Source organism: Sceloporus undulatus, chromosome 3 (genome assembly GCF_019175285.1).
Source record: "Sceloporus undulatus isolate JIND9_A2432 ecotype Alabama chromosome 3, SceUnd_v1.1, whole genome shotgun sequence".
NCBI classification, from domain to species: Eukaryota; Metazoa; Chordata; class Lepidosauria; order Squamata; family Phrynosomatidae; genus Sceloporus; species Sceloporus undulatus.
The window spans coordinates 69097791-69113667 of record NC_056524.1 but is presented as its reverse complement, the minus strand read 5'-3'; the positions used below and the strand labels follow the sequence as shown (position 1 = coordinate 69113667).

General features: G+C 38.5%; 1 protein-coding gene across 2 annotated transcripts in view; it reads left to right on the top strand.

Moving 5' to 3' along the window:
• Positions 1–15877, top strand: part of ERG (ETS transcription factor ERG) — a 177612-nt gene that overhangs the window by 46180 nt on the left and 115555 nt on the right. Inside the window, exon 2 of one of the 2 annotated variants that reach the window (XM_042460804.1) lies at positions 11944–12030. In XM_042460804.1, the coding sequence (XP_042316738.1) occupies positions 11992–12030 (39 nt within the window). In that variant the 5' untranslated portion in view covers positions 11944–11991. Of the gene's footprint in view, positions 1–11940; positions 12031–15877 lie in introns of both variants that reach the window. The other variant, XM_042460802.1, reaches the window with a different exon arrangement.

Below are 15877 nucleotides of genomic sequence, written 5' to 3'. Positions count from 1 at the left end.
TCATCATCATCATCATCATCATCATCATCATCATCATCATCATCATCATCTTGTATAAAGCTTTGCTGCAAATGTTGCCAAACAGAAATTGAGAGGTGCCAAAACATTTAATCAGTGATATTATTAAAATGTACTTGAAATAAAACTAAAACAACACAGTGAAGACCAAAATTCAAATGATTACTTATTTGAGATGACACATATTTTCCAAGAGACATGGTTTATGTGAGGGCATACCATTTTCTAAATTTCTATAATATATATTACCATTTTAATTAATATTTGAATGGCAAAGGGGGAAAAGATATTTGTGATAAACTCCTTCCCAGAAACATTTTCAATAAAATGAACACTTATTGAAAATAGCTTTCCTTTAAAAAATCTAATGTTTGAACAGCTGTTATTTTTTGCCCTTTTAAAGTTCATATATTTTAAATGCCAGTTCCAATATGAAAAAAAAACTGAATAGAAATGAGGAGTTAATGTCAAAGAATAACAGGAAGAGAAAGCATAAAATATAAATAAAAGGATTTCAAGAATGTCAGTATCTTGAGTTTAGATTTTTTTAAGCAGTTTACAAGTTCTTCACCATGTTTTGAGTTATCATAACAAATATTTTACTGATAAAATATTTGCTATATCTCAATCCCTCAAAAATGAATATTGATACCATTGTTTTTAATTAATTAAAATGAAACAAACCAAACATTAAAGGATAGATCACAATAAGTCATCACCTTAGTGTGTGCCATTTTTGCAAACTTAGACGGGATACAAACCGCCATATAGTACGTATCCTATACGTACAAGATAGCGGCGCCCCTTCTACATGGGTGCCGCCATCTTTACGTACTGGACGCATAGCGTCCAGACGTGTCGCGGCGCCTATTACGTCGCGAGTCCGCGCCAGGTGCCTCGCGACATCATAGAGGCGCCGCAAGAAGAAGCTCCGAAATGGAGCTCTTTTTTGCTCCGCACGGGAGTTGCGCGGTTTGGCTGCTGCGGCTCCCGCGCGGAGCAAATGGCGGCGGCGGGGGAGCACCGCAAAGCGGCGGTTTGTACCCCGCCTTAGACATTTAAAAAGTTTCTGCAACTTCAGGAGAAGTTTGTGGGTTATTAGTTAGCTTTTTTGTTGCTGTAACCAATAAAGTAATCCTGTTATTTCTTTCTCCACAGAAGACTGCATCTGTAACTGCAATAATAGTCAACAGTCTGGAGCATCTTAATAAATAATAGGGCAGTAGGCATGTACACACAGAGACAGGCAATATACATTGCTCTGTATCTCAGCCTTAAGCTAGAGATAGCAATCTTTGAAGGCTGGTTGCTGTGCAGAAAAAGAAGGGAGATCACAATCGAACAGGCAGAATGTTACAACATGCATTTGGATACCTGTATAGGATTCTTCCTGAATAAGAGTCTGGACAGCTGCAAGTGTAGGAGCAGTTAATTTACTTAATTTACAACTTAATTTACACGAAGTGTTTTGTTGTTCTTGTTTTTTAATGGGGGAACTGGTTTAATATGAATCTAGAAAGTTAAAGGGATTCAGTGTGCAGATCATTAATAGCCCAGAAGTTATAGGAAAGATAATACACTGGTCCTTTGTGTGTGCGTGTGTGTATGTGTGTGTGTGTGTGTGTGAGAGAGAGAGAGAGAGAGAGAGAAAGAAAGAGAGAGAGCAAGACAGACAGACAGAGAAGGCACATGCATGCTTGCACACACACACATACACATATATACCCATGGGTTTTGTGGTTTCCTGCTATGGGAATGCACAAAACTCTTTACCCTTCCCTTGGTATAAGAGTCATGAGTATATGTATCCTGTAACAGGAGAAGCATCAGAAACTAATCACTAGAAAACACTTTAGCACAGTATTAAGAAAAGACAGTTAAAACCTGAAATATGGGAAGTGGTCACTGCAATTAAATGTGTCAGAACTGACTCAAAGTTCTCCTTTCCGTTCTCCTTTCTTCAATTTTATTTTAATCAGATTTGTTAGTTGCTAGGACTGAAAAAATGCATTTGGGGAATTCCTAATTTCTTAATGCTATTCTGGGAGATCCAGGAATAGCTGCACTGCATTCCACATGGATGCATAATCCACATTATATAGTTTTGAATAAGAATGTGGTTTGAAGGAGGGGTTTAGAAATGAGATGAAAGAGTCTAATAATAACCTTTTGCAGGTCCTTGCCTAAAGTTCCTAAAGCAGACTTTAGTATCATTTCCTCCTTGAAGATGTGAGGGTTAGAATTTAAATAAGGCAAAAGATTTATCAGACTTGTAGTATGGAAATGTGACTTCCCTGCTCACATCCACATTCTAAACAGGGATTTACGGAGCATCTGGTAAACAGATGTAGTCGCTCAGTGAACTTCTAGGAATAAAGCAATACATTATTGCTTAGCTGCATTCATTCACATATGTAATGTGGGATAAAATATTGATAAACAATTTTTAATCATTGACCAAAAAAGAACATGGGGGAATTCTGAAGCAGTAGCACAGATATCACCTAATCTGGATATGGCATCATACTTGGTAAAATATTTCTGCTGCTTATGTTACACACACACACACACACACACACACACAGCCTTTTCCCTGATATTGGGAGCACAATTTTTACAAAAATATAAGTACATTTAAGTAAAAACATATAAAAAGTTATTGTCAAAATATAACTAAACAATCCAGCGAATTAAAACTCATAAAAACAAATCCATCAAAAGAAAAAGAATAAAAACCATCAAAACAACATACAATTTACAGGTTGAGTCTCCCGTGTCCAAAATGCTTGGGATCAGAAGTGTTGTGCATTTTGGATTTATTTATTCATTTATTTTGAATTTTGGAATACGCCTATGTGCATGTATGTACAGAATGAGATATCTTGGAGATGGGACTCAAGTATAAACACAAAATTAATTTCTGTTTCATATGCATACCCTGAAGGTATTTTATACTGTATTTTTAAAAATTTTGTGCAGGAAACGTTGGCCCGTTCCGGACGAGCATATAGTACGTCCCCAGGACATACTAGGGTTAGGAAGGGCCGTCCTTCCACACGGGTGCTGCCATCTTGATGTCGCGGACGTGTAGCAACCAGATGTCGCGTGGCGGAAGTGATGCCACGAGTGTGTGACTAGCACCTCACGGCGCCACTTCTGAGGTGCAAAAAGAAGCGCCATTTTGGCGCTTCTTTTTTGCTGTGCCTGGGAACCATGCGGCTTGGCCGCTGTAGTTCCTGGACACAGCAACCGGTGGCGGCGGCAGACCGCCACTTTCAGGCGGTCTGTAACGCACCAAAGTTTATATTCCCTTTGCCGCCAGAAGCAATCTAATGCTGCTGCAAAAAGGAATCAGTTTAAACCAACTCCTGGCTTGGGACTGCAAGTGGTGGCAAGCTTTAGGAGTGGGCCATGTGGTTGCCACGGTCCCATCCTGATTCCAGCTGGAGATGCCTTTGGATGCTCTTTACCAGCCATGTGCTTCGCCCCAATGTTAGCAAAGAAAATGGTGACTGTTAATAATGATTATAGCCTTTATCTTTAATGTGATACCTTTGTCTGATTTTAATCCAGAAAAGCTGACAAACACAGCTTGAGTCTCCCTTATCAGGAATTCTGAGAAGCTACGTACTGAATCTCCAACACTTTTTAAACAGATTGCTGTGATGGTGTTACCTTTGCTTTCTGATGGTTCAAGGTACAAAAACATGGTTTCATGCCCAAAATTATTAGAAATATTGAATAAAATTAACTCCAGGCTATTTGTATAAGCTATATATGAAACATATGATTTTTGAATTTTGACTTGCTCCCATCATTAAGATTGTGTGCGTACATGTATTCCAAAATTCAAAAACCTCCAAAATCAAAAGCACTTCTAGTCCCGAGCTCAGCCTGTATACAAAAATGTCTTATTCAAATTTTTCAAAGTCTGGTTCCTGATTCTATGATTCTATGATTGCTGGAATAACATGATTGTTGGAATCCCTTTCTCTGAGTCGAGTGGGAAAAGGTGAGAGCTTAGTCCATTTCAGCAGAACCTAAAAGAAGCACCAACTATTCTCTTGATGCTCTTTTGAGGGGAAAAGCTAAAGAGTGGCTACTACTATCATTTTCCAATCAGGCATTCAAAAAGTCTTGAAGCAACACCGTGGCAAAGACAGCAGTGCTTGTAGGTTCGCCTCGGATGGACAAAGCTCTTGCCTTTTGCCACTCTACTCAGAGAAAGAGATGGTTCCTTTTTTTGATGAGGGTTAAGGTATAGTATATACATTGATTTGTGGATAAACTGACCAGTTTTTTTGGGTTGATTTTTAAACTAAAATTTCTAAAAACACAGTACATGCCAGGTCACCAATGAAAATTGGGAGTGCCCCCAATTTACAAACCTGTGTCTTGAAGGTGACTGTAACTCTGAAGGAGAAAGGCCTAAGAGATTTGATGTAACTGGAAGGGAAAATGAAGAGGAGAATGTAGTGGCTGCTGGGAATATACAGCCCTTGTTAAAGCTGATCCACATATTTAACACTGGCATCAACCTGTGTGCTTACTTACCCCCTAGACTTTTCATAACTTTAGGTGCATAAATTATTGCATTTGGCATAGCATTATTGTTGTTGTTGTTGTTTTGTTATTATCTTATATGGACTCAAGGCAGCAAACAGCAGATTTAAAACCATACAATTTAAATATCTCAAAGCATTAAAATGTATAAATATAAAATTTAAAAAACATTTAAACCATTTAAAAAGTTAAAACAGTTATGAGTTAAAATTGAAAGTTACAATACAAACCTTAAAATGTTAAATAACACAACATTCCTAGACCTTATTGATTTGCAGAATCTGCCAGAAGTATAGCAGGGATGGAGCCACAAGAAAAGTGGTAAGATTATGTCCACACTGATAATACACACTTGCATACAAAATGGGTATTATTCAATGGAATAATAAGCTGGAGGGCAGCTTTGGCGCAAATTCCGTACTCTTATTACGCATGCATCATTCAAATAGCATACCTCCAAAGTGACCTGAAGCAGCTTTATTTTGGCCTGTCTGTATGGGGCCTATATTCTTCAAATAAATACTGAGAGCAACTCTCCCCCAGTCTGGCACTAGTACTATAGCTTCTGGGCCTTCATCTGTCTTTAAAAAGATGTTTGAAAATACAGAGAAGTAAAATGCAGTGACCTACTGTGGAATACAAGAAAGACCTGGAATGATTGCTGATGAGTTTTTAATGTGCAGTTGCCTCATTGACATACTTTTCTATTTGTGGCTCCCAAGTCCCATATTTTACCACTGCTGCTTCAGCCCTCTCTTGCCTTTCCCCCAGTAACTGATATGCAGAGGCATATTGCCTCTCATAATGGCTCAGTTGTTATATAGTCATTAGCCACCATCATCATTAATAGCAATCATTGATAACATTATTCCATTTAAAACCCACCCAAGTTTATGGCCATCACATCACTTATGGTAGCAAATTACATAATTTAACAGCTCTGCTGAAGTTCCCAATAGCTCTCCCTTTTCTCTCAACAGGCTCTGAGTCTAGGCTTAGAGAGAGAAAGAAGGAAGGAGAGGGAAAGGGAGGGACAGAGAGAGTTTCAATAGATTTCAGTGCCAACTGTCACTTCCAATATCCACTCTGTAGATTTCTTTTTAGCTGGACTGTGCCTCAGTGTTCCTTGGTTTCCACAGTTACTGCTCTTACCCAGCCAGCTGCCTCCCCCTCAGAGGGTGGGCATATTCATTTCTGAAGCTGAATACTGATGTAATAGTACTGGCAAATCATGAGGGTTTTTTTGTTTTTTCAGAATATTTTCCTCCTTTTAGACAGACTCCACTTCACAGCCAGACTAAGACACCTTGCTGCCTGAAGTGAAGAACAAGATATCCAACCATCAGTTCCATTTATGAAAACTGAACAGCTAGACATTTGAATTTTACTTCAAAACTGGTGGTGGGACTGTATTTTCCATCTCACCAGAGGAGAAAAGTGCAGCTCACATACACAAAGGATTTTGAATTTGAATTGACATTCTCACATAACAATGGCATATGTATGTATGTCCCTGGTTTCCACTCAACCAAATGCATCTAAGGAAATAGACTTAAATCTAAAGCTCATGCTGCCAACTCTTTCAGTCTCAAAGGCTTTACAAGATCTGTCTAAATATGAGTCTTCTCATTAAACAAGTCCTGGCAGCAGTGGCATGGTCCCTCAAAAATAAAGTACATGGAGAGATCTTGTAGCACCTTGTAGCACCTTTGAGACAAACTGAAAGAAATTGGCAGCATGAGCTTTTGTAGACTTCAGTCTACTTCCTCAAATGCATATAATAAAGGTTAATAATAATAATAATAAGAAAATAGGATGTGGCTTATTATCCGACAGCTGAATATATCACCCAGAATATGTTTGAGGGAACCACTTCATTTCACTGAAAGGCAGGGCTATGCATGTTCTGCTTCAACACACTTTTCTAGGTTAGGATTGTGAGGGAAGAGCACAGATCATAGAATCATAGAATCATAGAGTTGGAAGAGACCACAAGGGCCATCCAATTCAACCCCCTGCCATGCAGGAACTCTCAATTAAAGTATATCAGACAGATGGCCATCCAGCCTCTGTTTAAAGACTTCTAAGGAAGGAAACTCCACCACACTCCGGGGGAGTGTGTTCCACTGTCGAACAGCCCTTACTGCCAGGAAGTTCCTCCTAATGCTGAGGTGGAATCTCTTTTCCTGAAGCTTGCATCCATTGTTCCAGGTCCCAGTTTCTGGAGCAGCAGAAAACAAGCTTGCTCCCTCCTCAATATGACATCCCTTCAAATATTTAAACAGGGCTATCATATAATAATAATAATAATAATAATAATAATAATAATAATAATAATAATAGCTTTATTTATATACCGCCCTTCTTCCAATCAGGGCGGTGTACAACACAATATCAAACACACTATAGAAAGGCAATAAAAACACATTAAAATATACATTAAACTCACCTACTAGCCAGCACATCATTGGCCGTCGGGTGGGGGACTAACTAGAACTTGTATCGGGGAATGCTCGCTTAAACAGGAAGGTTTTCAAATCCTTCCTGAACTGGGCTAGGGAGGTAGCCGAGCGGAGCTCTATGGGCAGCGTGTTCCAGAGGGTCGGGGCCGAGATGGTGAATGTCCTCCTTGCTGTGGAGGCTAATCTTGCCCCAGGTACCCTCAGTAGCTGCTGCCCAGATGTTCTGAGTGTGCGGGGCGGATTGTATGGGGAGAGGCGGTCCTCAAGGTATCCTGGGCCCAAGCCATGTAGGGCTTTATAGGTTATAACCAACACCTTGTATTGCACCCGGAAGCGAATGGGCAGCCAGTGCAGATCTTTAAGTACAGGCGTTATATGACTGGCTCTGGATGTACCAGTAACCAGTCTGGCTGCCATATTGTGTACCAACTGTAGCTTCCGGGTATGGTACAAGGGTTGCCCCATGTAGAACCTTCCCTTCTCCAGGCTAAACATCCCCAGCTCCCTAAATCATTCCTCATAGGGCATGGTTTCCAGGCCCTTCACCATAAACAGTGTTCTTAAAAGAATCCAGCTCAATTTGCATAACATGCCAATTTATGACAACCTTGTTTGTACAGTCAGCCCTCTGTATCCATGTATTTTGAATTCATGGAATCCACCATCCACAGCTTGAAATTTTATATAAGGGACACCATTTTATTACGACATTTATACAATGGGACTTGAGCATCCACATAGTTTGGTATCCACAGGGAGACCTTGAATCAAACTGCAGTTGATACCAAGGACCCACTGAATACAGTCAGAGCTTGTGTATTTGGATAGAGGTAATGACTGACAAATTGAGAATGCCAATAATAATCCAGTCCAGTGATTTTCTGGTATATTATCAATAATATGTAGAATATATATGAGTTCCAGGGGGATTTGGAAGGGCAAAATATGAGTCAGAGATTAGGAGTACTGTGGAATATTTTAACATCCAGGTGGCCTAGCAATAGCAAGTACATTTCTATACTGTTTATCAATGGACTTATGCACTCTCTAGGTGGTTTACAATGCATATGTTAATTGCCCCCAACAAGTTGGGTACTCATTCTAGTGACCTGTGGAAGGATGCTAGGCTGAGTCAACCCTGGAGCACTGGGATTGAACTCATAACCTTGTGGCTGTGAATGGCTGCAGTACAGGCATTTACTCACTGAGCCATCAGGGCTTCCTACACGGATATCAGGAAGCTCTGCAACTTTCATTAGGCAAAAACAGTTTTGTAGGGGCATGATTGTCATTACTGCATTGCTAAGAACTAATAGTGATAATCTGAGTTTAAACATTCTGAAGAGATTTGGAAAGTAAAATATGAGCATCTAATAATAGCAGGTATTATTCATATGTGGCAACATTTACACATTCTGTTATGACAAGAATCGGCACATTTTGACACATTTTCACATTTTTTCCAGTGGCTATAAAACCCAAAAAGTGAAATCAAAGCCACACAAAAGTACATCTACTCCTCTTTCAGACAGTTCTCTGGCATTTTCAGTCATATTTGGCATTTCTAGATACATAATAAACTCAACTGTATAATATGTGACATTTAAGGAGCTAAAAATAATCATTCTACAAAACATAAGGAATGGTCTCATTTAAGTCAGAAGTGATTGTTCAATTGAAAATTGTTAGCTAATTTGTGAAGCAGCCAAAGATTAGAAAAACAAGGTGGCCTGTTTTTGTACCATAGCTTGAGAAATGCTGTGTACCCAAAAATGCTGCAACAGTGGCTGTGTAAATGAAAACTTTACCTCCATAGTAGAGGTGGGAAACTTTTTGCCAGGATTACTTTGGGGCTGCACGCCACACACCCCAATGCCATCCTGATACCGGTATCATGCTGTGTGCCCGACTGCATGGTGGGAGGCATCATGGCACTCCTTTGGTGAGGTGTTTAGACACACTACGCCAAAGGAGCATTGAAAAACTGCCACCATGGTGACAAGGGCACCTTTTTGTCAGTGCTAAAAGGGGCAGCATTTTGCTATTCTTTTTAGTACTGGCAAAGCGCCAGATCAGGGCCGCGGCATTCAGTTGATCTGGCACTGAACAAGGCAGTGGAAAACTGTTCCTTTGGGGCCATCTGTTGAGCCCCTCTGTCCCCATTTACATTTTTTAGAATTCTTCTTCTGTCCCTCCTAAATTTGAAGAAATATGCAGCAGTTCAGTTAGTCAAAAAGATTCTGCACTGAAATACTCCCCCATTTGCACAAGTCAAATATAAATGGTGCAGCTGTTTTCAGCCTGGAGAGAATGATGCCTGACTGTCATGTAGGTGTTAAAGATGAGGATCCTCTTATTAAAAAGAGTTAGTAGCCATAATCCAGCACTAAATTGAATTTAAATTCTTACCCTTTCTTACTGCATAGTGTCTATTGATCTAGGTTTTAAAATGAGGTGTTTTGTTGATTTCTTTGGAATCAGGTTTGAGTCTCTAAATAACAGAGGCTCATTAAAGATCACAGACTTCATCACAAGAAATGAAAAGCCTACTAACAGCTATCAAAATACAAAATACATTTCATTGCATGCCATTCTGTTAACATCAATTATACGGGGCATAATCTACTGGGAAATAAATTCTGTTAAACAAGTGATTGAGAATAAAATGCTTTATTACATATGTTAGTATTCTCTGTATATCAGAGTCCTATTTTGAAATGGGTTAAAGTAGACTTGCAATTTAGTGACAGGAAAGGAAACTGAGGAAGAAATAGAAAGATACTGGTTTTGTTCATAGCACAGGGAAGGTTTCGTTGGTATTAGGATCCAGTTACCATATAGCTGAGCTATTTATATCTGAAATCTCTCTTTGTTTTCTCATGGGTTAACTCTCACCCCTCCACTTTAGTGCCTGTCAAGAAACTAGAAACTTTACAAGAGTTAAGAGCTGGTATCACCCTAATATCAGTGAACACATTTTGCTTAAATGATTTCTCATTCTTTAATTTTAATATTTTTAGGTATTCAGAAATATTGTTTCCATAATTGTAAAAAAAAACTTCCATTCTTTACTTGAGCTGTAATAAAACATTAAAGGTTTTGGGATTATGTTGTCATTGGAAGCTTATAATGCTTAAACTCTTATAGGAGACTGGTAAAGAAAACAAATATTATTATTTTAATAAAATATTCAGGTGCCAGCTAAAATTGACAGGGAATTCATGACTACCATGGACATATACTTCACCTGCATATCTCTCTCACAAAAGAAACAGTAACTCCCTTTTGTTGCCAAGGAGTAAAAATGAAATTACGGTATTTCGTAGTAGCAGGATTCATGGGGATAATATGTATTGGCATCTGCCCTTATCATACATATTTCTGTGATTTTCCCAGTATTTCAGAGGATCCTTCAGACCGTGTCTTTGCTGTTGACTGCATGAAAAGCTCTACCAAGGTAGCAAAAGCTTAACTGATTAATTTAGTATTTATTCTATGGGGTACAATCTTGCTTTCTAATTTGCACAGTATCTAACAGGATACTGTGTCCAGTTCTTGGCACCACAATTAAAGAAGGATGTTGAGAAACTGGAGCGTGTTCAAAAGAGGGCAACCAAAATGGTGAAGGGTCTAGAAACCAAGCCTTTTGAGGAGAGATTTAGGGAGCTGGGTATGTTTGGCCTTGAGAAGAGATGGTTAAGAGGTGATATGATAGCCTTGTTTAAATATGTGAAGGGATGTCGTATTGAGTATGGAGCAATTGAGCATGGAGCTTGTTTTCTGCTGCTCCAGAGAATAGGACCTAGAACAATGGATGCAAGCTCCAAGAAAAGAGATTCCACCTCAGCATTAGGAGGAACTTCCTGACAGTAAGAGCTGTTTGACAGTGGAACACACTCCCTTGGAGAGTGGTGGAGTCTCCTTCTTTGGAGGTCTTTAAACAGAGGCTGGATGGCCATCTGTCAGCGATGCTTTGACTGTGAGTTCCTGCATGGCCGGGAGTTGGACTGGATGGCTTCTGTGGTCTCTTCCAACTCTATGATTCTATTATTCTAGGAACTGGGTGCTTTATAAATAAATAGTAATCATTTGGATCTAAAGTTTGTGCCTTGATTGAAATATGGATATCTAAAATAATTCAAAATATTTTCTTTCACATTCTTTTACCTGCGAGTGTCCTGTTTCACATGTTACAACACAGCCAAACCAAATCTCATTAGTTATCAAAGCATCAACAGGTAATTTATGCTTGGTTTTCAATACTGTCAATTGTGGAAATAAGAGAACAATACTGTTTCAAAATTCTGTAAAGGTTATGCCAATGTGGTTGTCACAGTTGGCATGGATTTTCTGCACAAACTGATGGATTATAACTTGCCCTGTTTCACTACAAACTATGCATTAAAAAAAACTTTATACTTATATGCGGCTTATTGGAAGCAAGAAAAAGCCCCTGCAAAAGAAGAATGGTTGAACAAAGTAGAAGACGCAATGGGGATGGACATACTAACAACATCTTTAAAGGAGTTAAATAAAGAAAAGGTTGAAAGAGAATGGGAATGCCTAAAAAGCTATAAGAAAAGACTCATTAGATAGTATGAGGATGGACAACTAGATAGGAAATGAAAATTAATATTATTAAGTATACAGAAGTTATATATGGATAAATATAGGGAAAAGAAAGATTGCATATACTTTGGGGAAGCCAGTAAGTAAGAGAATTCAAATAATACTAGAAATTATGTTTTGTGTATTTGTTTTATGTTTTATGTTCATTGTTTATAGGGTTATGTGTTTATATGTGTCCGCATATGTAAATATGTATATATATGTATATAATTATAAATAAAAGTTAAAAAAAACTTTATACTTATTTGATTGTGTTTTCTTTGATCAGCAGTTCCCTGTGGGTCTGAACGTCTGGTATACATGCTGGCTGTTAAAGGACATGATTCAGACTGTCCCAGATCCAACAGCTCATATCAAGGTAAATTTCATATTTACTTATACTTGGTGCTTTTATTACACATTCTTCCAAAACACATCCAAAGATAGTGGTGCTCAGAGGAAATCAGAGGAGGGGAGGGGGAAATTACTATAACACATATTCTCAGTCTTAACCTGCCAGAACAGTTTCTATATTTCATAGGTTCAGGGATCAGGTCTGGCTGGTATCTTCTGACTAAAAGTATTGACCTTGCATGTCAGAGAGACCAAAGAAGGCCAGATTGGTTGGGGTCATTCACAGTCCTATCTTGCTTTCTTAGGTCAACACTTTGGAGTTTATCAGACAAGGGAAATTGGAAGTATAATTCAATGGCAATCTGAACACAATCATGGGGTTTAACATTATTGCGTGATAGATCGCCACACACAAATTTGGGCAATGGCATGATATTTTGGGGCAATGGGGAGCCAGTTCGAATACAATAAACATTCACGTAATTTCACTAAACTAGCGACTTTACATGAATTCATTCTGGCCCCACTTTATTTTCATTCGAAATTAAGAGAAATTCCTCACATGTGATAAATTCCTTGGCCTTGTTATGGTTCAAGTCTAAATTGCTGCTGGAATAAGGAGAGAAGGTGAGAGATCACTGTCATAGATCCACTTCCTTTCAAACTCTTCCTTGGTTTCCAGCCTGCTAACTTGTATATAGCCATGATATTAATGTGGAACTGTCCTTTAAAATAAACATATATCATAGTTGGCCCTTCCACCAGGCAGGGTGTTTTGATTGCTTTAAGCAGCAAACACTGGAAGGTGGCAGCAGGGCAAATCATGCATTTTGGTATCTGACGCATACGCTAGCTTGCTGTTGTTGGAAGTGATGGGTGATGCTCTCTGATTTCTAGGACTGAAATAGTCAGCTGTGAAGCCAGTTTGTTATTATACAAGGAACTAAATAGAAATGGTACCATTTTGTTCTTCATTTCATGTAGTAAAATATCATGGATTAGCTCTGAGTTGACATTGCTTTATCTTTCCAAATTTGCTTTATCAAGTCTTTTAAAAAATCTTAAGACTTCTGGGTTGCAGTTTTTAAGTATCTGAACAGTAAATGTCATAGAAAATTATTTCATGTTTAAGTGTGATATTCAAAATCTAAATTAATTAATGTAGAATGGACATAGGTTTTTCCACTGGGGCACTCTAACAGTGAATGAAAGCTGGACATGTTAGTGATGTAAGTACCAGGTTGCATTTAAAAAACAACAAAAAAGTGAACATTTCTGTCACAAACTACTGTATTGGGTTTGAATTTTAGACAAGATCCCTAATGGCAGGATATTCTTTTGTCTGAATATTATGGCAATTGGTGTGTGTGTGTGTATGTGTGTGTCTAGCTAAATAATAACAAACATTTGTTTTCTGTGTTTTAAGTTGTGGAAATAATCTTCATACATCATGATCAACTTTGTAGAGTATGTAATATTGATGTAGAGTGGATAATATTGATGTAGAGTGGGTAATATTGCTAGAGGACTGGGAGAGAGTGTTTTGCAAAATACTACATAGACTACAATTTGAGCTGCAATATCAACAGGAAACTTCTTAGTTCATAGCAAAGAGTGCAGTCCTAAGGATATTTACTAGGAGGATTGCCCACTGTGTTTAATGGAATTTAAAAGATTGCATACTGTGTTTCTTAGCTTCCATACTAGTCCTATTCCATAAAAACACTTGTGAAATACTTTTGCAGCACTTGTTTTCCAGAGTAACAGTGCTCCTACAATATTGTGTAAGTCAAGAAAGTCTACTAATATTTTCCACTTAAAAACTGCTCTACCAGTATTTTTATTATTTATAATCAATATACTTGGTTCAAATTCAAAATAACCAATAAAAGAGAGGGGTTAGATCCAACAGTGAGCTGGATCTAGAATTATATCATGCTAAGAGCGCCATTGTTAAAAACTGATCGGCTAAGTTCATTCTTCGGAAGTTTTTCAGGAAATTTACCACTAGTCTAGATGACTTTAAATATTTTAGAATATTATTTCAAAACTTCTTCATCTTTTTCTGAAATAGACATTCCTAGTTTTTCCCCCTTTCAATGGAAGTTGTGGGTAATGGAATGGAAGTTGTGGGTAATGCTTTGTGGTGGTTCCAATCCTTCTTCAAGGAGAGAACTGGGAATGTGGTACTGGGGAGTCTTGTTCAGTCCCCTTGCTATTGGCCTATGGGGTTCCTCAGGGCTCAGTTTTGTCTCCACAAAAAACTGCAAAGAACAGCTATCTAGAGTTTTGGAATTCAGTGCCACCAGTATATTGATTATACCTAACTCTATTTCTCCTTCCCATTTAACTCCAAGAAAGCTGTTTTGATGCTAAACCAGTGTCTGCTCTCAGTCATGAAATGGATGAGAGGAAACAAACTGAAGCTTATTCCAGGTCAGTCCAAAGGCAGATTAGGGAATAGGGAATCAGCACTCTTAAAATCTCAGGTTCTCAACTTGGGCATACTCCTGGCTTCAGATCTGAGCCTGGGCCCCCAGGTTTCAGCAGTAGCTAGGAGTGCATTTGAAAAGCTAAGACTAGTGATATCTGCACCCATTCCTTGAGATGTCAGATATGGTTATTGTGACAGATGCCTTGATTATATCCTGGGGGCAGGGACGTAACCAAGGGGGGGGGGGGGGGGTGCTGCTGCGCCCCCCCCCCCCAAACCCCATTTATATGGTGGCACTTAGTCGGGCCCCCCCCCCCCTTTCCTAAAATCCTGACTACGTCCCTGCTGGGGGAATTATTGTAACATACTGTATGTGGACCTGCCTTTGGAAACCTGCCTCCAGATATTCTAACCTATTTAGGGATTATCCTGTATGAGAGTTTGCAAAACTTCAGATAAAATCACAAATGTTTCTGAGCTATTCATCACCATTTTTTACAAGAGATTCATAAGGTTAGGTGCCTATCAGCTGTTAAGATAGAGTTCCATTTGAAAACAAAATAGCATCTTCTATATAATTGTCAGATGTGTTCACTCATTTATTTGTTGGGCTCCTTTCCATACTATTCTGTGAGATTTTAACATCACACATATCTTCACAAAGTGTGCATTTAAATATACATTTTTAAATTTATTCATACACACACACACACACACACACAGTGTAATTATAAAATATAAAATTATCCAAAATACACATTTCTAACAAATGTTTGCTCACAAAATATGCTTTAAAAACATTTTATATGTTTGTATTGTTAAATACTGTATCAATATATCTGTGATGTCTAAACACTAGTAGACAATTGACTTCTGATTCACACTATCTCTGAGAGGTTTGTACCAGAATTTGTGCTGGAATTTAAAAAAAACAACTGAATTCCTTAAGAATGCAAAACTGTCTGATGGACTATGAATTTACAGAACATAGATGAGAGCTGAGGATGTGGTGTTAAGGGTTTTAAAGATTTAAAGGAATTGTTGAGTCTACCAATCAAGTCTATGGCTTAGAACAGTCTGGGGTATCTCTGTGTCTATTAAAAAACAATGGAACAAATGAAAACTGAGGATAGAATACGGTTGGAAACTGATTTGTTCAAGCACCTGACAATTTATGGTACATTGGGCCCTTGGTACCCACTGGGGTTTGGTTCCAGGACCCCCCCCCCCTGTGAATACCAAAATCCGTGGATGCTCAAGTCCCATTATATTTAGTGGCATAGTAAACTGATGTCCCTTATATAAAATGGCAAAATTGAGGTTTGCTTTTTGGAATTTGTATATTTTAAAAATATTTTTAAGACATGGTTTCTTGAATCATAGAATCATAGAATCGTAGAGTTGGAAGAGACCACAAGGGCCATCCAGTCCAACCCCC